Source organism: Quercus robur, chromosome 3, assembly GCF_932294415.1.
Source record: "Quercus robur chromosome 3, dhQueRobu3.1, whole genome shotgun sequence".
NCBI classification, from domain to species: domain Eukaryota; kingdom Viridiplantae; phylum Streptophyta; class Magnoliopsida; order Fagales; family Fagaceae; genus Quercus; species Quercus robur.
The window spans coordinates 11,790,835-11,816,349 of NC_065536.1; the positions used below are offsets into that span (position 1 = coordinate 11,790,835).

The window sequence follows — 25,515 nt, forward strand, 5'->3', positions numbered from 1 at the left end:
GACTTTCAACTCTCCAACTCTCCCTAGTTCTTGTGTATCTCCTATCATAGATGAATGCAGACACATAGCCAATCAGATTCCTCAGGTAAGGTTTAGACATATCTATAGAGAGGCCAACAGGTGTGCTGACTTTCTAGCTAGACTTGGCTCTTTGCTTGAAATTGGTTTTTCTGTTTTCATCAGTCCGCCTGTGGACTTATTTCCCTTTCTGGAGGCTGATGCCAATGGAGTGTATGTGAACAGGAGGTGTCCTGTTTCGTTGTTGGTTGTTTAGTGTTTTATGAACTTTCCTTTTTACCCAAAAATAAATAAATAAATAAAACCTTAACTTTCATTATATCATCCCACAAAAACATAACGTTATTGTGTCAAATACAGCAAAGGCCAAAATGAGTTTCTTAGATCCTTGATCGTTTGTGAAGAATCCTCATTGTATTTGCTTGCTCGTTGTTGTAGTCTTTCCCTTTTTAACTATTTTATTTTCAAGTTATTGCTTTTGTGTGGAATTCTTGCAACACCGCCGCTAGCCTTCATCACAATACATGTTTACGAGAGTAGCGTACTCAACTCCTGTCTCGAATCTGGGGCTAAAAGCAAAGTCCAAGAGCATTAGAATGAGCTCTTGTAAAAAATTTACCATTTAACACATCAAAAAGTTACTATATCTATTTTAACACACTATTTTATATTACACTCTTCATCACATTTTCTATTTTTAGATTACAACATATTAAAATAATTTAAAACAACCCTCATCTATATTAAAAAATTAACAAAACAAATATATTTTATAATGTGGCCCAATCTGAGAGAGAGAGAGAGAGAGGACTTGGGGTGTGACGTGGGAGAGAGAAAGTGGAAAAAAAAAAAAACACCAAAATACCAAAATATGTTTAACACATATAACATTTTCTACCCATTCTAAAAACATAGCATTGTACTATTTATCAATGCTAAATTTTTTAGCATTTAGAACATTTGATGTGAGAGTTTTTGATGTGCCATTGGCATTTGACACATCTATTGCTAGTGCTCTAATCCAAATACAACATCATGATGCTAGTGTTTTAATCCAACTAGTCGCTAACCCGTGCGATGCACGGGAAAACTATTAGAAAATAATAAAGCATGCATATATTAAAAGACAATTTAAGTTCATGTGTGCTTGCAAGGGATACATACCTAAATAGTTCTTGCGGTAGAAATAAAAGCCTTATCTTTGAGATAAAGAACTGATGTAAACAAATTAACCTTACATAAAACAAATTAAAAAAAAAAAAAAAAAAAACATAAAACTGATAAATCTCTTAAAACCTAAACCTAAACCTAAACATAAGGACTAAAGAAAATCTGGAGAGAGAGAGAGTTTGCAGAAACCAAAGAAAATCTCTCTATAACTTAAGAAACACAATATACTAAAATCAAAGAGATAAAATTTTCAGAGGACAAAATATTATAGATAATTTAAAAGAATTTTGGTTTAATTCTTGAACACCGCAACTCCATAAAATTCATACTAATAATAATATTTTATGATAGCGCAGTTAGAATTTTGGTTTAATTCTTGAACACTGAATTGGAAATTGATTATATGAGTATTCAATGGTGAACAAATTACTATGTATTAATTAATATATAAACAAAACTAACCTTACAAAAGCTGAACTTTATAAGCTAAAATCTATACCGTGCATTGTAGATCTTGAATGCTTTAGGGCTTCCTACGTTTGGAGAGAGAGAGTTTGCAGAAACTGTGGCTTTATATTTCTTAACTTGAGAGAGGGGTAAGGTTGCTAGGGTTTTGTAGATCTTGAATGCTTTAGGGCTTCCTACGTTTGGAGAAAGAGAGAGTTTGCAGAAACCGTGGCTTTATATTTCTTAACTTGAGAGAGGGGTAAGGTTGCTAGGGTTTTGAGGAGTTATAATTTTTATTTATTTTTTTATTTTTTATTTTTTAAATATTGTGCTGACGTGGAAAATTGTGGTGCCAGCAAAGGCTTCGGTTTTATATATATATATAGATTACAACATGTGGCAAGGTAAAGAAAAAGACCCCCAACACTAGGGAAGGGAATTTAGTTGCTAATGTTAGTTGTTGCTAACTATGTAAAGGATTGTGTTGATACAAGATTTGCCTTCATTTCTTTCTCCCAAAAAAAAAAAAAGGATTTGCCTTCGTATTTTTCCGCCTTATTTAGCTAATGATGTACTCTAATTATAAATAAATAAAGCTTTCGAATTTTGTATTTACAAGAAATTATTTATTAATGATTGAAAAAAGTGAAATATAAAAAATGGAATATTTAATTTAACAATAAGCTAGAAAGCAGCTAGGTAAAGAAAAAATTTCGTGAACTCTAATTAATTGACGAGAAAATGAAGAAGTGGGAAAGTCTATGTCATGCATATTTAATTGTAAAAATTAAAAGATAGGGCTCTTTATGACTAAGTTTTTTTTAATTAAAGTTGTAGGGCCCAATAATTTATGGGCTAGGCCCACTTGCTCATGGGGAGTCCAAAAGCCCAAGCCGAAAAAGGTTATGGCCCAAGCTCAAAAATATAAGGCAAAAAATGGCCCGGAGATGCAGCCGAAGACAGTTTAGTCCTCGGTAGACCCAAAGCTCCATTGAGAAGAGGGGTAAAAAAGAGGTATAGGAACAAATTTGAAAGAAGATCTAAAATATCTTGGGAAAGTTACCCTTACTACCCTTCCCAGATAAGACTCTGCACCCAACAGAGCCGGATTCTTCGGCTTTATCAACCATCCCCAACAATTCTGGGATTAGACTGACGGGACAAATATCAGTCTTGGAAAGGTTGACCCTACACGTGGACGAAGGATAGCGAACGCAGGCTAGTATAAAAGAAAAAGTAAGTAAATCTGGAAAAGGGGAGGAGGGGAGCCTCCCATTCCACCTCCAGGAAAAAGACTCCAGGGGTGAAAACACCTTAATGATATCTGCACACCACAGAAAAAACCCACCGCCGGGTAACCGGGGGAAGACCTTAATACTCCTCGGACCAAGTCCGAGGAGTCCAACCCCTCAGGATGCGACACTATAGGGCTTAAATGTTCAAACCCAACCCCTTTTTTCTACATGAATTCCTCTAAAATCAGGACCGGACCATCGCCCCGTGATCAAAGACAAGCCTTTCAAGCCCACTCTCTACAAATCATATTGTGAGGGATCTTTCATGTTCGAGCCCAACATCATTATTGGGCCGTTAAATAATCGTGTCCCTACAAAAGTTATACATTATAAAAAGGTTATTTTCAGTTTCTTGAATAGAAGGAAATATTCTTCTTAATATTTTTTTTTTTTTTTTGTCGTTGCTTTAACAATTCAATTTTTAGTATATTAAAAATGTATTAGTTTATTACAGAAAAAGTATATATTAGTATGAGGGTCCCATAAATAGGGGAGGTCTAAGATTAACTTCCTTTCATTTGTTGATAATAGTTTTTTTTTTTTTTTTTTAATGTCACGCCCTAAGGGAAGAATGTTAACATATTCTTAATCTATTGAGTTTACGGGAAGGCTTTTAAAACCGAAATTCAATATTGACAAGATTCTTACTTTCACTTCAAACTACATTAGCCCCCCAAATTTTATATATATGGGTACTAATTTTAGCAATTTTGTTTTATAAAATTACATTTTCCCCCTTAAAAATATCATTGATTCTTTTAAGAGTATTGTTATGGTCACAAATTTTTTAATAATATTTTTACAAACTGTTAAAGTAACAAATTCTTATTGGTTTGCATTTGGGTCCATTGCTTACATTATTAGCAATTTATAAAAAAGTTTATAGTTCAAACATTTTTCTCATTTTAAAGACCATTAAAAATTTTATAAGTCTAAAATCTAAAAAAGAAATATACAAGCCCAAAAAAATTAGTACAACAACAAAAGTTACGATAGTAAAACTAAAAAATATAAAAAAAAAATTAAGCCTAGTTAGCCAATTTTACCTAAAACAAACAATCTAACCCTTTAAAAAATATTAAACAACTAGCAGCTAAGACGACTAAGTAGTAGCAAAGTCAGAGGCCAAAGTCACTGCACACAACCAACAGCAAAACCGCCCCCCTTAACTCTAAGTTCCAACTCTGTCTCTACTTAAGATTCAGCCAAGTTGCAGCATTTAACTAAAAATACACTTTCATCCTATAAGAAAAAAGTCACATGGCTGAATTTTAGAGAAGAGGACCTAAGAAACAGCACCTAATTAAATACTGTACCTATTTTGTTTTGTGCTAGACTATATGTCAATATGTGCTTACTGATACTGTATTTGGTGACAAGGAGAAGGAACAAAACTTTCTCAGAGATAAAGGGCGAGTATGGAGCAAATTACAGGGCTGCAACCAAGTTGAAACTTTTATCTCATGCAATATGGGAAGTGTTAATTAAAGGGTTCTCCCTAGGCAATCCCTACACATGCCATGACCTACTTCAAGCCTCCAGATGGTTAATTTATGCAAGGCGTTAAATTCCATGATGAGTTATTTCTGGTGATGAGGGCAATGGAAAATGGAGCAAGTTACCTTTGGATGAACTTTGAAGAAGGTTTGCTCAGCAAAGAAAGCATGGCTATATGGGGTTTTGAGACTTAAAAACTTTTGTAATTTGACAGTAGTGGTAAAACAATGTTGGTGACTAGTGCATAATAAGCATTAAATGTTAAGCGTAGCCATTCCTTATATGCTTTGCAAGATGCCTTACATGGGTCAGGTTTGGTTGGTATGTTGTGTTTATCTATTTTATGTCTTGTAAAAATTATTTTATCAACTATTTAAGTTTTTTTTTTTCAATAAATCATTAAAATTCACATAATACACCTGTATTATATTCCAAATTATTGAAAACTAATTCTCAAATTACCAAAGTAAATTAAACTAAAATAAAATAAAATAAGGGTAACAATATAAACCTAATGGAAAAAAAAAAATATCAACCCAAACCTATCAGCCCACGAAGAATCAACCCGAGGCATTGGGTTGAATTGGATTGGGTTAATTTTGTCGGATTAGTGAGTTAGATGCACTCTTTATTAAACCTCTCTCAAGTGGGACAACACAAAGATACCACTTGAATGAAAAAAGCTATGCGGAAGTTCATCACACTTCTTTGACATCCAAACATTGGCTGCATAAACCTATTAAAAACGGCAAATGAATAAGAGTTTTTATTCTGTCACATTTACTTTTATGTTCTAAACGTGAACATTATCTTTTTGCCTTTTAAAACAAGTACATGAGTTAAATATTTGTGTAAATGAGTGAATACAATCATGTAAATAAGTGTGGCCAACTAAAAAACCTATTAAGAACTCAAACCAAGGGACCTAGACAGATCAAAACAATCAATCATCCTACTACATTCCCCCCCCCCCCCCCCCCCCAAAGAAGGATCAAATTCTAAGGCCTATACATATTGGGCTTTCCTGGATCAGTTCTGGACCTTGACCTCCAAATTCAGGTGAAAGATAATGACACTGATCAGTCAGTAGTACCTTAACAAAAGAGTACTTCCACAGTTCCACAAAAAAAGTACCCAGTAGATCACCCTAGAAAGTAGAAACTCCCCAATAACCCATCCCACCTCTTGCCTCTTACATTGAGTCCTTATTTTCAAACCAAAATGTCCGTTTCCACAGACGCGTCCGCTGCATGCGGACTCACCTGACACATTGACACTCCCTCACTTCACGTATCCACACGTGCCCACATTCCACACACCTATATATAACTCAACTATTTGAACCATTTCCACCATATATGCAATTCCAAAGCCTCAATCTTTGTAAGCTTTCCGCCTTTGTCTCTGTCTCAAGGGCCTCAGCAACTAGACCTTCTTGTTTTCCTCCCAAAACTCACCGGAATACTCTCTTTCCGGCAACATTTCTGGTAACTCAGAGACCCTTTAGAGTAGTGTTTGCAAGAATGGCTTCAGGTGGTCAGAAGTTTCCACCACAAAGGCAGGAGAGGCAGCCTGGGCAAGAGCATGTCATGGAACCTACCCCTGAATTTACGAGCTCAGACTACACGCCATCCAATAAGCTTCGAGTAGGATTTTTTCCCGTTTCAATATCACATGCATACAAATAATTCATGCACGCATATATTTAGGTAACTCCACATGGAGTTTATAAACAGTTTCTATCTTAATTTTTCTTTGTTAAAGCTGATAAAAATAGTTGTTTTGGATGATACATATGATACGTAGAAAACCTATAACATATGTATCACCCTTGAAATATTTTTACTTTCCTGAGGCTCAGTAGGTAAATTTTAGTTTCCAATGAAGAAAATTTATTGCCAAATTATAAGTACTGCAATTCTTTTCTTTGTGATAACTTTCTTTTAACTAGAGAAAGTTAAATCTCATGTGGAACCAAGAATTTCATTTATAAAGTACAATCATGATTTCTAGCTATTCATTTCAGGCTGAATAATATTGCACAACACATTTTGTGATGGTATTCATCCTAGCATTGCATGCATGCACACTAGTAGTAAAACTAACGTGAAAGTTTTGCAGGGAAAGGTAGCGCTAGTGACTGGTGGCGACTCTGGGATTGGACGAGCTGTGTGCCACTGCTTTGCTCAAGAGGGTGCAACCGTCGCCTTCACGTATGTGAAGGCCCAGGAGGACAAGGATGCGCAAGACACGCTCCACATGCTCAAGAAGGCGAAGACTACTGATGCCAAAGAGCCTATGGCAATAGCAGCTGACTTGGGATATGACAACAATTGCAAAAGGGTGGTTGATGAGGTTGTGAATGCCTATGGCCGGATTGATATACTGATCAACAATGCCGCCGAGCAGTACAAATCATGTTCAGTGGAGGAGATTGATGACGAAAGGCTTGAGAGGGTGTTTAGGACCAATATTTTCTCTTACTTCTTCACAGTCAGGTAATATACAAATTCATATATCTGGCTTAAAAAATGTCATAATTGCTTAGGCTAGGGAGGACCAGGAGGATTTCAAGTTTTGCTCTTGACTTCTTGGTTTTCTTCTGGGTATCTATCGTAAATAAGTGTTATAAGCTTTTAGTATTGCACAAAGCATGATTGTAACTTTACTAGTCTATTTGATCTCTTATTAACATGTTAAAGCTTGAAAGTTGATTATTGTGGCCTAGAAATAAAAGGGTGAGTTCTCAGAAGTGAAGGCCTAGCTAACTGAATAGAGTGAAAGACTGATGAGTATCATGTGTGCTTGATGATTTTGATATTGGTTTGGTGATAGGCATGCTTTGAAGCATATGAAGCAAGGGAGCTCCATAATCAACACGACATCTGCATAAGGGTCAATGGTGTGGCCCCTGGACCCATTTGGACCCCATTGATACCATCATCATTCAGTGAGGAAGAGTGTGCTAAGTTTGGGTCTGAAGTGCCTATGGGCAGGGCTGGTCAGCCTATTGAGGTTGCTCCATGCTATGTCTTCCTTGCTTGTAATCATTGCTCCTCTTACATAACTGGCCAGGTTCTTCATCCTAATGGTAAGTTCAATTTTAAGCTGCAATTTGTGTATGTTTTAGTACTTATAGGTAGATGATTGATAACCCTTTATTATTTCTTTTTTGGGGGGGAAATCTGTTTTACAGGTGGAACTGTAGCGAATGCTTGAAGGGACTGTGGAAGGGTGTGTTTGGTGCTTCCTGTTGGTGCCTTTTTATAGTAAGTTTTTTGTGTTGTATGGAAGAAAGAGTGGCAATTAGTGTCTACAGGTTCTTTTGTATGCTCTAACCGCAAGAGAGCAGTATGGTGTTAAATGGGTACTTGGCAAGTTGTTAATGTGCTGTATGAAAATTAAGAAGCAATAAAAGTCTTTGTAAATTAAGCTTTGTTTAAGTTGTAAGTGATCTACTTGTTGTAAGAGGCTGTCACCCTGTTTCTCTTCTAGTTTAATTTCTTAAGCTATGAGAGCCAAAATATAATGGACTATCAATTAGTATTTGAAATGGTCGATGTTTCTCTTCTAGTTTAATTTCTTAAGCTATGAGAGTCGAAATATAATGGACTATCAATTTAGTATTTGACAAATGGCCAAAGTATGGTTTATGGTTTATGGTTTTAACTCTTAAGAGGTTACTACTAGGCCTGCCTGCAGCAGTGCAAGGGTGACCCATCATCAATGAGACTAATTACAAGCACTTGGCCAGGACATCAAAGCCGAAAGATAAATGGAGAATTCTAACTTAGAAATGAAGGTCACGGAAAAGATGGATCCTACATGGACTTTATACGATACTGCACTGGCAATATTCAGCTTAAGATCAATACAATCCTATATGGACTTTATACAATACTGCACTAGCAATCAGCTTAAGATCAATACAATCACAAGAAGTCCACAACTATTGAAGTATCACTATGCAGTCTATGCTGGGGACCACTTCTTTTATGGCTTAATTTAGTGTGAATTTCAGAAAGAATAAAAATTATTACACTTCTATGATACAACCAATGTTTTTAGCTCCTTCGATAGGGGTTCTGGGATTCAGTCTGACTTGGAAGGAGCCAGACTTGATCTTGACAAGTACCTTTCACTGTCGGTGCAGCGTCTCAGCCATTTCTTTTTTCAGTGTTTTAACATATGTCAAGGTTTCTATTCCAATAATAAATCAAGACCTGTAAAGCTTTAAGCCATTCACTTGCATTTGACCGACACTACTGAGTTGAAACTTGAAGTTAAATCAACAGATTGCATTATAAAACTTGTCACCAACATTTGAGATTCAAAATGAAGGTACAGTTGGGACAGCAAGATTCCATTACAAATCTTTAGTCTGGTTTGTGGAATATGACTAGAGGATATAACAAGTAAAAGAAGTAAACTTGATCCATTTAGTATTATTTTTGTTTAATTTGTATTTTCTTCGGAGTAGAGAAGAATGTGAAACACTCTCCTATGGTGGGAGGACTGGGGACTGGTAGAAAATTAATACACCAGAGAGCTAAATCATTCCTTGGTTGTTCAATCAGAATCTTGAATGTGACTTATAGGAGGTTCAAAATTTTCAAATTAAAATTTGAAAGTTTAGAACTATTACAAATTTTACTAATTTCAAATTGAACCTTACACTTTTATAATCATATAAATTTAAATCCTAAACATTTTGGGTTGATAAGGGGTCTAAATTGATATGATTTTTAAAATTCAGGCTTAATTTGACAGTTTTGAAACTATAAAGATAGGTTGTTATGACATGATATAACAATAATAACAAGAAGCTTTAATTTTTGTGTCAACTATGGATCCTTAGCATGATAGTTAGGGTTGGTTACATGTATTTTTTTTCCTCCATTGTTATAACATGATGGAATGGGAAAATTATCCCATGGAGCAGCTCCATGAAGCCACTCTCTCTAATAGTATGTGGGACTCACACATTTGTGGGTCTTGCATGCTGTAAGAGGATGGCCTCATATAACGGCTCCATATGACACCTGATGCAATGGGCTGATAAACAGTACACTCTCCTGGGTTTACGACTACACGATTTCTATCAAACATTCCAGGGAAAATCAAGGAAAATCACATCAGCAGTTTGATGAAATGGAAAATTAGAGCAATTGGAATTAGTGGATGTCTATCCTTAATGGCTAGGCAGACGACACTACAATGAAGAACCTCTTATGGGACTTCATATAGTAATATTGCTAAACCTTAACCATGTAGGTTCAGTGAAGTGTATATAACAATGTTAATGACTTCATATAGAGCATGTAAGCTGCATGATAATTATCAAGTATCTTTCCCAAAGGAAGAGAAAAAATCCATTTGTATAAAATTGGCTTACTTCATAAGTAGACAAACTAGGATCTACAGAGGAGAGAAAATTCATATAACTTTTTTACAATTGTCTTACCAGTGAAGCAACAAGGTGGATATTCCCGAGACTTCAAAAAAAATCATAAATTAACTTAAATTAATCATTCTAAGGACACAATTATTGTACAGAAAAGATAGATCAAGAGGAAAACGTTTCAGCAAAGCACACATTTTCATGCTTATTATTTGACATCAGGGATTTTACTCTTATTCATAAATAAGGAAGATCAGGATGAACCACTAAAGCTAACCTCAGCACCTTTCCCACCTATTGCTGCAATCAAACATTGGAAGCCGCATGACTCGAGCTCCGCAATTACCTTATCAACAACTGTTCCTGATAGCACTGATTCATGTGGTTAAGGAAGCATCTGAATATGAAATTTAAGATAAAGCATATCAATAATATAGCAGCATCCTGACATTATTCAGAAAATCCAAAAGTTTCTAATTTTGTTCGGATATAAAAGTTGAAAAGATGAAGTTTCTCCATGCTAATGTATTTTTATTTTTTATGAATAAAAGACTCATATAGAATTATATAGGTGTTACCAATGAGCTCTAGTTCAAATAACAAAACCCCCCTAGTAAGAACAAGGTGGAGGTGAAGTTGCAAGTTAAATTCCTATCTAGTGTGTGAAAGTTACAAAAAAAAAAACAAAAAAAGACCAAAGAATAGAATTATTGCTTCTATGGGTAATAAATTCTATTCAAAGTAAAAGTTTTAACGCATACAATGGCTATAATACATCCTCTCATCAAATTATAATAAGATTTCAAAAGAACATTGAAATTCAAGAAAGAATAACTATGAGAATTTCCAAAAGCATGTAAGTAGTCATACAGAGAACAAAAGGCCTGATGCAAAGCCAGTTGAGATCCATGTGCAACTTACAAAGGCCAGATGCAAAGCCAAATACTACAAATGCACTCTAGCTCAAATGACATCACCTTTCTCTATAAAGATGGGGTGGAGGGTGAAGTCATGGGTTCAAAACCCACCCAGAGCCAAATCCCATTGGGCCCTCTCCTATATATAATTAGCTCCTCATGGTGATAAAATAACTTCAATTTCTTATAAGACTGAAATGGTACAACATCCAAGTAAAGCTTGACTCAAATGCTTTTGAAAGTAATGAGACCAAGCAGTTCATTAACCTCTATTTGACAGTACTAAGGTTTCCACAGGCCCCACCCCCACTCTCTTTTTTTCTCTTCTGCCCCCACCACCACAAAGAAAATCTTTTCCAAGTTCTCTGTGGATGAACTTGGTGCCATTCCTGGCACAGAAGGCCAATGACAACTCCAAATATATATGGGTGCAAGTTGAGAGCTACATAGGAGGAGAGGATAACTGGAACACAATAAAATATGAGGCATTGTTCTTGTAGTATATAACCCTCCCCCGCCGGAGAATTTCTAGTACAGAAATTCTTTTTCCTACAAAAGTTTATATTATTATATCATGGAAACTGATGAGGTCAAATCACTATAGCTATATATCTACACCCACAGCCAACCAATAATATAATGGAAACTAAAACAAGCATTCACAATGTACTAAAAATAAGAACCTGTAGAAGAAAAAATAGGAAATAAAATCCTTGAAATTAAAATATATAAACAGCACAAGGAAATGGATACGGGTTGGCAACAGCGTCAGAACACAGCCTCCACCCCCAGCTCCTGTCAATTTGGAAGCTAACTTGTACTTCAATGTTGTCCTAAGAACAGTTTCTATTGAAGCATGGCTGACTCCCATACACTGGAGAAGACCTTGATTCATTTCCATTAACTCTGCTATCTTCTCTTCCTTCTCTGTTATGGAGAGTTCATCAGGGGCTGGTGACTGGATAATGGTAGACAATTCGTTGCTGATAGAATCAACTGCATTAAACACCAAACTCATGGCATCTGGGTGCCTTATGGTCCTCTCTGAAACACCAGCAACTAATGCCTTTGTATTCCTCCCAACCTTGGTGTTTGTAATGAGCATTTTGAGTGGCATATTGGACTTGATGAGTGTCAAATTACCAGACCTAAATTTGATCACGTTGCCTGTTGCATTCAAATTTAAAACAAATTCAAATGCAGTGACCTTCTTGTGTTTGGGAGATAGAGGAAACAGCATACTGTATGGTGAAGTTGACAAACATATTAACACAAAGTAGTTCTCCTTTTTCTTCCCTTATTTTAATTCTTCTTATTTTATTTTTTAGCAGGAGGTGCGTTCATGGAGGAAATGGATATGAAATGTACCAAATTATTGAAAATTTCTACACCATGTACAAGTTAAATGTGTGTGTGCAGGTCATTAATATTGTGTAGATAACACATGATTTATTCAAGTAATTCGACAACAATTTCTGCATAGATTAGGTTATAATGATGAACATAATATGAGAATGTATGACTCCCATTCCACAAAACAGGCTGATTCACTTCCACTCATATTCAATATTGAATTCATTCTCCCTTCCACAAGTAGATTTTTCAAATTACCACTACTTTTACAACTCTTTCATATTACCATCAATAAAGTAAAATACTTACTTCTAAGCAGGCACAAAGTGAGATGTAAATACTACTCAGAATGATGAGCAACAGGGAAAAGACACTTCTTAGGCACAAAACGTTGATTAAAAAAGGATAGATTTGTATAGCACAGCTCACAAGATCACATACCATATGTGCTGACTGTGTTGTCAAGTCCAGATGGCTTTCCATGGATTATCTTTTCACCTTCAAAAGCCCATTTATTTAGCAATTCGAGGTCACTTTCCCCAAATGCTGACCACCCCTGCTGGCTCATGTCCAAACTCACTGAATCCGAGAAAGAAAGCAGAGCAGCTGAGAGTGCAACACAAAATGCGGCAGATGAACCCAAGCCTGAACCCAAAGGAAGCTCAGAGGTGATAACCACCGTAGCAGGCTTAAATCTGATATGTAAAAAAAGAAGAAGTCAGAATTAGATTTCTAAGAAAATAATATTGAAAAATGCAACCATTAATGGAAGCATACCCATGGATACAGGAGTACAGCCAGAGAAAAGCTGAAACTCCAGAAGCAAGTCCAATTTTTGCTTCCGGAATATTTTGCTCTTCAACTAGTGCTGTAATTGATTTCATGGTCTCTATTGAGCATGAAGTGGGTTTTGAAGAGAGCAAACTTCCTGCTTCAGGTAGTGCATCTTTGATTCTAGCAACTGGCCATGAAAATTCTAATGCCAAATCCTTGAGTTGGAGTCTTAAAAATTCATCATTGTCTATAAATAAAAGCACAAAAAATCAGTGACAGATTCAACAGAGAACCTGAAGAGAAATGAACAAGAATTTTACCAGAATAAAAAGAAAAAAGAAGTGCAAATTTGCAGAAATCTCAAAAAGACCATAACATATTTCATAAATTTAATTTGGTCCCTAGCTCTTCAATGTATGTTGCGAGGATAAAATTCTTTTGAACTAGTGTATTAATAAACATTGAGCTGTTAATGTCCAGTGGTCCGTACCTTTCCTTCTCTCTGTAAAGATTTACCCTTTTTTATTTTTTTATTTTTATAAGTCTCTGTAAAGATTTACCCACTTTATTATTGTGTATCTTTTGCCTTCTAAAAGGAATACCATAACAAAACACTGTATCACGCACACACTGAGGAAGAGGAAAAACACAAATGCTCAGAAGGGTATACTGCAATCAACAATTCAACCCAAAAAAAAAAAATCTTAATAAATGGTAAGCAATTATAGTATGTCTATCCAAATCAACAATACGTCAAAAACCAGTAACGTTTTTCACGTGGTCAACACAGTTGAAACATAGAATCATTCATCATCAGTTTCATCAAATCTGTCTCTCAGCGTTTGATTGGTGAAGTTTTTTTTTTTAAAGAAAAAATCTTTCTTTCTTTCTTTTTTTAATAAAAAAAATAAAATAAATAAATAAAAATTGTAGAATTTGTTAATAAGCTGAGAAAGTTGTATAGGTTGGAACTTGGAACAGACATCAATGAGCACTTTCCACAAACAAAGCAGTTTAACAAAACCCAATTTAACCCAAACCCCAAAACCACAAATCCTAAGCACAGTAACACACACACATAAAAAGCACAAATGCTCAAAAGGGTATATTCCAATCAAGAAATTAAACCCAAAGTAAACAATCACAGCAACATAATGCAGCGCACACATCACAAAACCACAAAAGCTCAAAAGGGTATCCTGTAATCACCATTTCAACCAATACCCAATTCAACTCAGGCCCAAATCTCCCATCTTTGTGCCAATTCAGCACAACCCCACTTCACAAACATCCAAAACAAAACAACCACAGCAAATAAATAGCATCAAAAAGAGAAACCACAGAGAGAGAGAGAGTGTACCAGAGGGAGTGGGAAATCGAAGAGAAACATAGGTGTAGAGGTCAAGGGAAGCAGCCACCGCCGTGGATCCGTGCACCACAGCATGCTCTCCGGCCAGTATGATTTTCCCTGGAGCTCTAGCTTTCACTTCCATTGTTTTTTTTTTTTTTTTTTAATTAATTAAAAAAACACTAAATTTTCACCAAATATTTTTCTGTTAAATTTTGGGGCTGCTCCTTAAATTCTTGTTACTCTCTCCGTATGTTTATTAAATGTTGAGAATGTACGTGGAAGTTGTTAATAACTTAACAGTGAGAGAGACTGACTGATAGAGCACTTTTTTTCATTGAATTGGCAGAGTGAACAATAATAGTATCAATTTTATATAAGTGCAAAAGTACTATAGACGAAAAAATGTTTGTTGTTGTTGTTGTTGTTGTTTTTCTGCTGAAAGTTATAGATGTGTTTGGTTTGGTGAATTGTCCACCTAAGTTATGGCGCGTGGAAAATGAGGTACCAATTCAGCTAACTAAAAGTTTGAAATACTTTTTTTTTTTTTTTTTTTGATAATCCTAAAAGTTTGAAATACACAATGTACTGAAGGATGATAAATCATGGGTGTCACGAATCCTAGATATTATGGTCCTTTATCCATCATTCAAAAAAAAAATTTAATTAATTGTTAAACAGGCTCAGCAAATTATTCAGCAAAAAAAACAAGAAACAAAAAAGGCTCAACAAATTTAAATAAGTGTGAGTCTTTTTAGACAAAAAGTCTAAAAAAGATACTAATTTTTTAAAGAAAATGTCTTTTTTAGACGGGATGGATTCATTGAGGAATTCTACAGTCCTCGTAGTTGATCACGTCACTCGTTTACCAATCTATTAAAAGGCTCTTATTTGTTTAAAATTGTTGAGTCTGATTAACAATTTTTTTTATCATAAGTTGACTCAATAATTTAAACAAATGGGAGTCTTTTAGTAAAATAGTAAACAAATGACGTGATCCACTAAGAGAACTGTATAATTCCTCTTATCTTTATCTTAAACAATTATGAACTTCCACTTCCATCCCATTAGTTTAGGTATGGTCTCTTATCTTACTCCCACTTATTTGTCAAAAGTTTGGAGGATGAGGCGAGATTTTAGCCTCGCCCCACCCTGAGTTGATAAAGGATATAATTCTAAATTTTGCACACCCTAAATCTCTATCATTTAAATAAACAAATCAACAATAGCTTATTTAAATGTGTGGGATATTAAGATTTTTGTTTTTGTTGTAATGTTGTCTTGTTAAACACTTGGATAATGTGGGGCCCGATAGTTTATAGGCCAGGCCCACTTGCTCGTGGGGAGCCCGCAAGCCCAAGTTGAAAAAAGTTATGGCCCAAGCTTAAAAGTATAAGACCGAGGATGGCCCAGATATGCAGCCGAGGACGGTTTAGTCCTCGGCAAGCCTAAAACTCCCTTGACAAAAGGGGTAAGAGAGAGCTATAAGAACAAATCCGTAAGAAGATCTAAAATATCTCAGGGAAGTTGTCCTTAATACCCTTCACTGATAAGACTTTACACCTAACAGAACCTGATTTTTAGGCTTTATTAACCATCCCCAACAATTCTGGGATTAGATTGACGGGACAAATATCAGTCCTGGAAAAGTTGACCCTACACGTGGACGAAGGACAGCAAACATAGGCTAGTATAAAAGGAAAGGTAAACTAATTGGAGAGGGGGGACTCCCATCTGACTTCCTGGGAAAAACTCCAGGGATGAGAATGCCCAGACAATATATGTACACCACCACGGAAAACCCACCGCCGGGTAACCAGAATAAGACATTAGTGCTCCTCGGACATGATCCGAGGAGTCCAATCCCTCCAGTTATAAAGCCGTAGAGCTTGGATATCCATGTTGAAATCTTTTCTTATCTGAGTTTCCCTAAAGTCCGGCGTGGACCAACGCCCTGTGACCAAACGCTAGCCTTTCAAGCCCACTCTCTACAAATATTATTGTGAGGGATCCTTCCCGTGCGAGCCCAACGTCCATGTTGGGCCGTTTGAGAATCGTGCCCCTACAGATAATATCATTCAATTTTTACTAAAAATTAGTTTAATTTGATGGGATAAATTTAATTGTAATTTCAAGTATATTTATATTAATGAAACAGGTTTTATTAAAATAATTATAATAGTTGCGCAGCAAATTAACTCGAAAAAGAATTTTACAGGGCAGGAATGGAGCAGGGCAAAGATATGGTAAGACAAAACCATGCAGGGCGGGATGAAATCCCATCCTTAGTCCCTACACCTCCCATTTCCATCCCTACTAATTCCCTATTACTATCAAATTATCAGGAAAAAAAATTTCTCACTTGCTAACTCATAAGTGTATATTTAAATGAGTTTATTTTAGCTACCTTATTTTTGTTTAATGTGTTTAGGGGGAAACGACTTTTGAATATGTACATGAACAGACACCTTGAAACTAAAACAAACAAGCACTAAATCACATTATTCCCATCCTATCCCATAAACAAAATTTTGAATAAAAATTTATAATTTAACAAATATTCAAATTGTAGTGGGCAAGAAAATTATAGAATTAAATTTTTTTGGTGAAGAATATAGAATATGAATTTAATTGTAAAAAAAAAAAAAAATTGAACTAGAGGATTCAAATTATATTTTTTGTTTTTGTTTTTGTTATTGTTTTTTGTTTTTAATTTTCATATGAGAGAGAGAGCATGTGCCCTTTTGATAGGTAGTCACCCTCACATGGATCAGTGAATGTGAACATGAGAACCTAGAAGCATGGTAAGTTATAATTAATTCAATTGGTAAAGCTCTTTGTTATCAAATAAGGTTTGAATCTCGCCTATACTAAAAATAAATTAGTATATTTAACTTGATGATATAGAAAAAATAATCATGAAATTGATGTGATTGATAGGATCAAATCTCATTTTAAAAAAAAAAGATTGCTATCAAAATCAATCTACCTATGAACTTATGACATCTTGCATAACAATTTTGGCACCATAATAATATAATACAATTGAAAAAAAAAAACTATAAATTAGAAATTAGGGTATCTTTGTTGGAAAAATGGTTTATTAACCTCATGGACACTTTCCCAAAACCATTAAGGTTAATGAGAAATTGATTTTGTAAGTGTTGGCCCAAAAGTTGCGCTTATTTCAATGTTTGTTTGTGTGCACTTTACTTAATTCCAAACCAATATGTCTATTGGCTATTGCACTTTTTTGAATTGGTGCAAGTTTGTAACAGTATTTATATTCACTATTGCATTTTTTTTTTTTTGCACTAGTGCAAGTGTGTAACAATACGTCTATTTATTATTGCACATATTCTAAACTTTTGATAGTATGTCTATAAATAGGCATCCCTCATTTCATTTAAGTTAGTTTATTCATTCATTTCATTAGTCTTCAGAGAGAGAGAGAGAGAGAGAATTATGTTCATTGTGCAAGGACATTGTAATGTTTTTTTTGTGTGTTGTTGATCATTATATCTTAAGAAGTAGACGTCTGAGAGACTTCAAGCATCACTAAATAAATAGTGTGAGCAAAAAATCTGGCTTAAGGACATAGTGTCAAATACTAGTCTTCATCAATTTTGTATCAACCATTTTGCATTCATTTGATCTATAAGTTTTACTGTATTTTCACTTGTCCATTCACACATAAATTTGTGTATATATTGATTTTTTTTTTATTCTTGTTCACAAAATCACAAAAGTAAATTATTTGTGAAATAATTCCAACAAGCTCTACTAAATAGTTTCAAAAAATTTATCTATTTATTTTAAAAATAGTGAATTTGATTTTATCACATAATTAATACTAATTAAAATAGATACCAAAATTTTAATTATCAATGTTTTGTTTAAATCTAAAGTCTAAACAGGGGGTATCCTTCTATTGTGCTTAAACAAAAAATTAAGTTAATCTAATAAAATTCACTAATAATAAAGTTAATCTAATAAATGACGGAATGTTTATAAGAAGTAAGGTTAGATGATCATTGAATAGTATGCACGCTCATTTTTACTTTGTTGTGTCAATTGTGTAATTGGGTGTTTCCATTCGATCATCCTAAGTCAACTCACATTCATGATTCATGATTCAACTCCAGCACCTTAAAGATTCATGTTCCATTTGATTGGGTCGTGTTTTGCACAAGGTTGATAGGTGCTTGGGTTTCGTCCTTCTCCACTAATGTGGGTTTACTTCCATTAATTTTTAGAGGTCAAAAGGCCATCATATTTAGCAGTCCATCTTTGATCATATTTGTTTATTCAACTTTCAATGGAAGATGATTGAGGGAGTCTACATTCTACAATACACACCTACCTACCTTTTTGTTGACTATGGGCCTCATTATTGTGAACAATTTTTCATTCTGTTCTGTGAAACCAGGCCTAATGTTTTTCTTAAAATAAAAAGGAAAAAAAGTCAATATGAGTCCATACAACAAGAAATCAAACGTTGTCCTTTATACTCAAAAGATGATGTTTGTGGCACATCAATCAGGGGCGGCTGCACATACATTTCAGGGGTTCAAATGAACCCGCTGACTTGAAATAAAAAAAAAAATATATATATATATATATATATATACATATATATAATATTGCTTTACTAATTTAATACTTTTAAAATTATTTTTGCACACTTTGTTTTAAATCTTACACACTTTGATCACATATCAACTTATTTCATGGTCAAACAACAACTTATTGTATTATTTATGGATGGATGAGTGTGGTTATGTGAGTTAGTAATTATACAGTGCAAGTGGAGTTGAGTTTTTTCATTTAGGTTGCGTTTGGATTGGGATGAAAATTCTGGGTCTGCGTTTACGTTTTTTTTTTTTTTTTTTTTTTTTTCACGCGTTTTTGAGCGTTTTGAGGGGTGCGGCTACTGTTCATGCACTGTTCAATGAACAGTAGCCACAAACTTTGACTTTTCAAATATTTTTGGACCAATCACAACACATCGTGTACTGTTCATGGACCCACAAATTTCACTTTTCAACAACTTTTTCATTAAAAATGGGTCCCACGATACTATTCACACATTTAAAAATTATTTCGCTACAGTGTTTTTCAGTTTCAGTTTTCAGTTTTCAGCTGTATCCAAACGGACCCTTAGTTTAAAATATTTTTATAAAAAAAAATGACAAATATATACCCACAATTTGCATAAAAACAAAAATATTATACAAACTTAACAAAGTAAAATGGTCATACTTATATTGACAATAGGTAATAAAAACTGATAATAAACTATCATGAGACGATTTCAAAATATGAAAACTCGCAGAAAGAAATTATAAAATTTCATGTATTTGTGTGTTTTTGTTTTCGATAACTCAATATATTCAAGTTTTTTTTTTTAATTAAATTTTTATTTAATTTAAGTTTATTAATGACCCCCTTAGAAAAAATTCCTAGAGCCACCACTGACATCAATCATCATCAACCTTTTCACTGTGCTTGCTTGTCTGGCTTGCCACTGGAGAAAACAAAAGGGAAAAAAAAGGGTTAAATTTGAAGAGGATGTGTGAAGTTAGAATACTAATTTGTATTTTTCTTTCACTTTCTCTGCTTAAGCAATAAACCAAACAAAAAATATGTGTATGTTGCTTCATTTGATCGTTTGGAAGATGAAGATAACTCAAATCTAGACCTTACTACTTTTTTAAGGTTGAGATAATATTAATTGAACTTTTCTTCTTCTACTCTTGGAAAAATAATGAAGCATAACTGATCTTGCAGATTCCCTTCTATGACTGTTTTATGTTTACATAAAACATGAGTTCGTTTTTAGATACATCGACAGCATACAAAGTTGTCATTCTGCTAGCCATTTTATGCAATAGCTCCTATCTTTTTGTCCAAGTTATACTATCCAATCTCCAATATTAAATGATAAATTTAGATAAGTAAATTGTTCCAAACCTTAATCTGTTATCCCAAAGGAATATCTAGCACATCATTCTTGATTTTCTCAAAATGAAGATAAAACTGGAGAAAGTTCTGGCCACGAAGTTAATCCATTAAGTTGGAAATAACACAATATATTGATGATCAAGTAGTTATTAATTAGTTACATTTCAGAGTGACTTAGAGAATTAAATGTTTCAAGAAGAATTACCTCTGTGGCACAAAAGTGCAAGCAGAAAGCCCTTTCCCCTTTTTTTTAATCTTTGAGTAGGATATAAGATTTACAATAAAACATAGGGACTGAAAGAATTCAGTAACCCTTTTGCTCAGCAATGCCAACCTCTTCTTGGAGAGTGTCATAAAGAATCTCAACAAAATTAAGCAGGAATCCATCTGAACCATGTTTCGCCAACAAGGAAATTGCCACAGGAAGATTATCATACATCCCTAGTGGTATGCTCACCTGTAGATATGCAGAAACAAATTTGTGGTTTTTCAAAGGTATTAAGATAAACAAGGAAAACGTAAAATTGTCATGTATTACAACAAACACACAGAGAGAGAGAGAGAGAGAGAGAGAGAGAGAACTTGGCAGAATCCAGATACTCCAGCAATTGACTGCAAGCTAGAAGCCTTGGCACGAAAAGCTTCCAATGGAATTGGATCACTTTGTAGTTTTGGTGGAGGCCCTGGAACTGTGGGAATTGCCAGGACACCAAAATCCTGAATAATCTTCAGAAGTGTTACTCAAGCTAGTAGAGAAGTTGAATTCATATATTAGAGATGGTGGCACTTTCTTTTGCTGCAATAGGTTGCTTGTAAGAGCAAAGAGAAGTGAGATGCAGATATGGAAAACTATAATTCCTAAAGTTACTCAATTTTGAAATACAAACATGAGGTCATAACTGTATGCTACTCTCACTACCCTTACCACTTTTCAAAAATTTTAAACTCCATTCGGTACCTTTGGAAAGAAGATGATTACAACCATAGTGGAAAACAGAAATTAATATTGTTCTTGCAAAGAACCAATATATGTAATTTTTAAAAAACAATCTGTAATTCTTCAAGAAAAATATTACACTTGAAATAGGCAGGATATGCCATCTTTTTTTATATCAATAGCATGATAACACTTTTCCTTTGAATTCAAGAGAATATGATTGAGATGTGTGTATATGATAGAAGGAACAAATGTTTTAAGTGTAGAAATTCATTTTAAATGCATAGATATTATCTATGACTTTTTAGTGTCTCTTTTGCCTTAAGGGTGTTTCTCTTTATGGAAGATGAGGGTGTGTCCTATTAAGAGGCATACCAGCATGCATACAAGCACATAGTGCCATCTCATAGACAACCATTATCACATATTAAGCTCCAAACTTATTGTTTATAAAATTTAAATTGTGGGATCATGGGATCTCCATACAGCACAATCCTAGTTTTATGAAACATTCAGCGGACAAGAAAGAGAGTACCCCAAGAAGAGCATTCAGAGCAGCATGTAGTTCAGTCTTCACAGAGTGACAAACATCCAAATTTTCATCTGTTGCCCTAAGGGCTTCCCGTACACGTTCTGATATTCCAGGACCTAAATCAGGTTTGACAGTACTAATCCACTCGCCATGGTTATTCTTGAATTGATACCAACGCTTTAAAAGATTAAGAATTTCAGGAACCACTGTTTATATGAACAATATTTTCATCTAAGCAAGTTCCACACCAACATCACAGTCATTCAAGTCATTTGAATTATATGAGCTAGTGACCATCTGCACCTTAAAAGCAACTGTACTGTACTTGCAAGAGCTGCCAAAGATGGTATATTACACTCTTGTTCGACGTTTCCCTTGATCATAAATTGTTTTAAACTTGGAACTTTTTCCTTGACATAGTCCCCAAGGACTGCATGCTTTACCAGATCACCTGCATTATATATAAAAATATGAAGTGACATCTCATATAGTGAAAATAGGTATTTATCCAGATGTGTTTGATGCAGAATAACAATGAGATATTACTGCATGACATAGAATTTATGATGGGCGAAGCTTTCTCTTTTCGCAGCATTTGAGAGGTATCGGCTAAGGAGACAGTCTAGTTAATTACCATCACTTTCAGGGGAATACTGCATAAATTCACTATAGACAGTGCTTTTGTTCTTAAAATTATAAGGAAGTAAAAATGGATTTATTTAGAATTTATATGACGTATGTATTACTCCCATGTATAGAAGTGATATCTCATGTAGTGAAAAAAGGTATTTATCCAGATGTGTTTGATGCAGAATAACAATGAGATATTACTGCATGACATAGAATTGATGATCGGCGAAGCTTGCTCTTTTCGCAGCATTTGAGAGGTATCTTTTGCAGCATGGCTAGGGAGACAGTCTAGTTAATTACCATCACTTTCAGGGGGATACTGCACAAATTCACTATAGACAGTGCTTTTGTTCTTAAAATTATAAGGAAGTAAAAATGGATTTATTTAGAATTTATATGACGTATGTATTACTCCCATGTATAGAAGTGATATCTCATGTAGTGAAAAAAGGTATTTATCCAGATGTGTTTGATGCAGAATAACAATGAGATATTACTGCATGACATAGAATTGATGATCGGCGAAGCTTGTTCTTTTCGCAGCATTTGAGACGTATCTTTTGCAGCATGGCTAAGGAGACAGTCTAGTTAATTACCATCACTTTCAGGGGGATACTGCATAAATTCACTATAGACAGTGCTTTTGTTCTTAAAATTATAAGGAAGTAAAAATGGATTTATTTAGAATTTATATGACGTATGAATTCCTCCCATGTATAGAACTACACAAATAACAAATTTATGTGGTCAATGTACCAACCCCCAAATAACTTGTTCACTGATTTAAGAGGAGGTTCAGTAACTCGATCACTTGGAATGGTTGAAAGCTGGAAACAATCTTCAGCAATAATTATCTGAGAGGGTATGACAGGACCCACCTCAGGTAATTGCAGTAGTACTCGTCCAACTCTGTTCAAAATCATAGGATCTCTAGCAAACCATCCTGGATAAGAAATTGGTGTAGGAAAAAATATCTTTTCCATTAAAAGGACAAAAATAGAGCAGGAATTACTAATCACACTATTAAACAAAATAGCAGCGATTCACTGTTTTATCATGTAAAGAATAGCTGAAGATATGATTTGAGTACATCACTAAGCTTCTAGACAAACTACTACTGATAGCTTAAACTATATTATTCAAAAGTATTTGAGGTTATATGAATGCATGCATACACACAAACAGACACAAATTCTAAAGTAGGCACAGGATAATTTGCAAGAATGTAAAACAAGAAAACTTTGGTCATGAGACATTGAGTAAAAATGCAAACAACACAAGTTCTTGTTGCATAGTTTTCTAAACTAATGTGCCAATGTCAACAATATCATTGCCATTTGGCATACTTTTCAGGTGCAGAGTTGAATTTTTTTTAGATATATCTAAATATTTAGTTAGAAATTTCAAATCAAGCCATCAAATACTTGGTTCCTTACCCACGCTATCAAAACTCTGTGCCATAGGAATTACTCCAGTTGTAGAAATGGCACCATGTTAAGGCCGAAAGCCAAGAATTCCACAATGTGATGCAGGTATTCTTACACTTCCTCCAGTGTCAGTTCCTATGATAGAGAGAACCTTTTGGTTAAATTTATTGAGGACTAGGAAAGAAACATAAAATTGTCCACAAAAGAAACTCACCTAAGGAGAAATCAACAAGCTTTGTACCCACTGCAACAGCAGATCCACTGGAAGATCCTCCAGGCACCCGATCAGGCGCACATGGATTTTTAGGTGTGCCATAATGTTTGTTTTCTCCATTCATACTGCCAAAACAATGTGGTCCTTCAATCATATGCCCAACAATTATGATGCGAATATTCAGGGACATTATTCTTCTTCTTCTTTTAAAGATGAATAACTAAGTGAGAGGCCTCAAGTATTTAGGAAGCAATTAGAAACCGCATAGATATGTACCACGTGAAATAAAAAATGTTTAGACTAGGGATATGCCATACATAAAGAAGTGGTTATAATCAAGAATTGAAATTGTCATTATTTCCCTAAATAATATTAGTTTTACAGGAAATACAAACTCATTTCTAATTACTATTATGAATCAACATAAACTTCTTTCACCCCACGCCCCCTCATCCCCCCAAAAAAATGTTAACAGATGGTAATCAAGTTATTGATTTTTTTAATACTAACCTGTATGCCATTTCATCCAAGACAGTTTTACCAACACATGTTGCACCTCCCCTTAAGACAGCCAAAACGGCTGGGGCTGTTGATGTGGCAGCCGGATGAGTCCTCGCCCAGTCAGGATTTCCGAACCCAGTCACATATCCATCCACATCAAATCTGTTTCCAAATAAAAAACTTCAAGAAAAATCTAATACCCACAACACACCCACAAATTATTCTGCAAAACAACAAATAAAAATACCCAATTGCTGATATTAATATCTGAAACTGAAATTGACCGGGACTCACAAACACACATTAACGCACAAATCTTCTAAACAACATAGATAATCACAAACAATAGCTGACATTGATGCATAGGCTTGCACACACACACACACACACACACACACACACACACACGAAGAATATAGATACAAACGTAAAAACACACACAAAGACAGAAACTTTAAACTTCATTAGAGCATGGATTAAACCCAATAGTTAAATTCATAAAAAAGTATCTCACTCTGAATTTCATTATTTCACTGTACACGATTCTGCAAGCACTCAACACACTTCAAAAAAAAAAATGGAGAAAACCCAGTTGTTAAAATGATGAATGAGTCCAAAAGCAGAAGAAAAAAAAGTACGAAAGCTTTGGATTTTTGGAGGACAAAGAAGAGAGATAGATAGTATAACTCTGAGCTAAGAGTGTAATTAGGACTGACATGTCTTTAACAGCAAAGGTGAGTGAATTCAAAGGAAGCTCACGGGCTGATGAGCTTTGTTGTAGAACGAACTTCTCCATGAAAGCTCCATAGTCAGTGTCTTTTGCCATGTCTGAGCTCTCTCTCTCTCTCTTTCATCTTTATGTTTAAAAATAGAGAAATATATTGTTGGTCTGTAATTTTTACGAACGGCGTCGTTTTCAGTCCATAAAATTTTTAGTCCATTTTTTTTTTTTTTATAGAAATAAAATTTTTAATTGTTATCTATTTCTATAAGACTATATCTATAATTTTTTATAGATTTTAATTGGGTTCTCAATTTTACGTCATATGTCCTATTTTAATTTTTAATTTTGTGTCAAGTGAATTACTGA

At 34.6% G+C, this 25,515-nt stretch overlaps 2 protein-coding genes and 1 pseudogene across 2 annotated transcripts; 1 reads left to right on the top strand and 2 right to left on the bottom strand.

Moving 5' to 3' along the window:
• Positions 1 to 5,891: 5,891 nt before the first annotated feature.
• Positions 5,892 to 7,646, top strand: LOC126719245 (NADPH-dependent aldehyde reductase 1, chloroplastic). Its single transcript, XM_050421818.1, is given in 5 exon segments — positions 5,892 to 6,073; positions 6,549 to 6,925; positions 7,263 to 7,312; positions 7,315 to 7,518; positions 7,624 to 7,646. Coding segments are annotated over 5 exon segments (777 nt in total). The 5' UTR covers positions 5,892 to 5,950.
• A 2,281-nt stretch (positions 7,647 to 9,927) lies between these two features.
• LOC126717071 (mevalonate kinase) lies at positions 9,928 to 14,598 on the bottom strand. The gene is made up of 5 exons (XM_050418287.1): positions 14,233 to 14,598; positions 12,876 to 13,119; positions 12,540 to 12,793; positions 11,499 to 11,912; positions 9,928 to 10,200 (listed from the first exon to the last, which is right to left on the bottom strand). The coding sequence occupies exons 1-5, from the start codon at positions 14,363 to 14,365 to the stop codon at positions 10,082 to 10,084; spliced, it is 1,164 nt and encodes a 387-aa protein (XP_050274244.1). The 5' UTR covers positions 14,366 to 14,598; the 3' UTR covers positions 9,928 to 10,081.
• A 5,693-nt stretch (positions 14,599 to 20,291) lies between these two features.
• On the bottom strand, positions 20,292 to 25,293 carry LOC126717079 (amidase 1-like; annotated as a pseudogene).
• Positions 25,294 to 25,515: the final 222 nt, after the last annotated feature.

Coding starts and splice junctions, on each gene's coding strand:
- LOC126717071 (XM_050418287.1), bottom strand. CDS start 14,365: ATGGAAGTGAAAGCTAGAGCTCCAGGGAAAATCATACTGGCCGGAGAG. Junction 12,794..12,875: donor CTGTACTCCTGTATCCATGG/GTATGCTTCCAT, acceptor TTTACATATCAG/ATTTAAGCCTGCTACGGTGG. Junction 10,201..11,498: donor TCTGACGCTGTTGCCAACCC/GTATCCATTTCC, acceptor CACATGAATCAG/TGCTATCAGGAACAGTTGTT.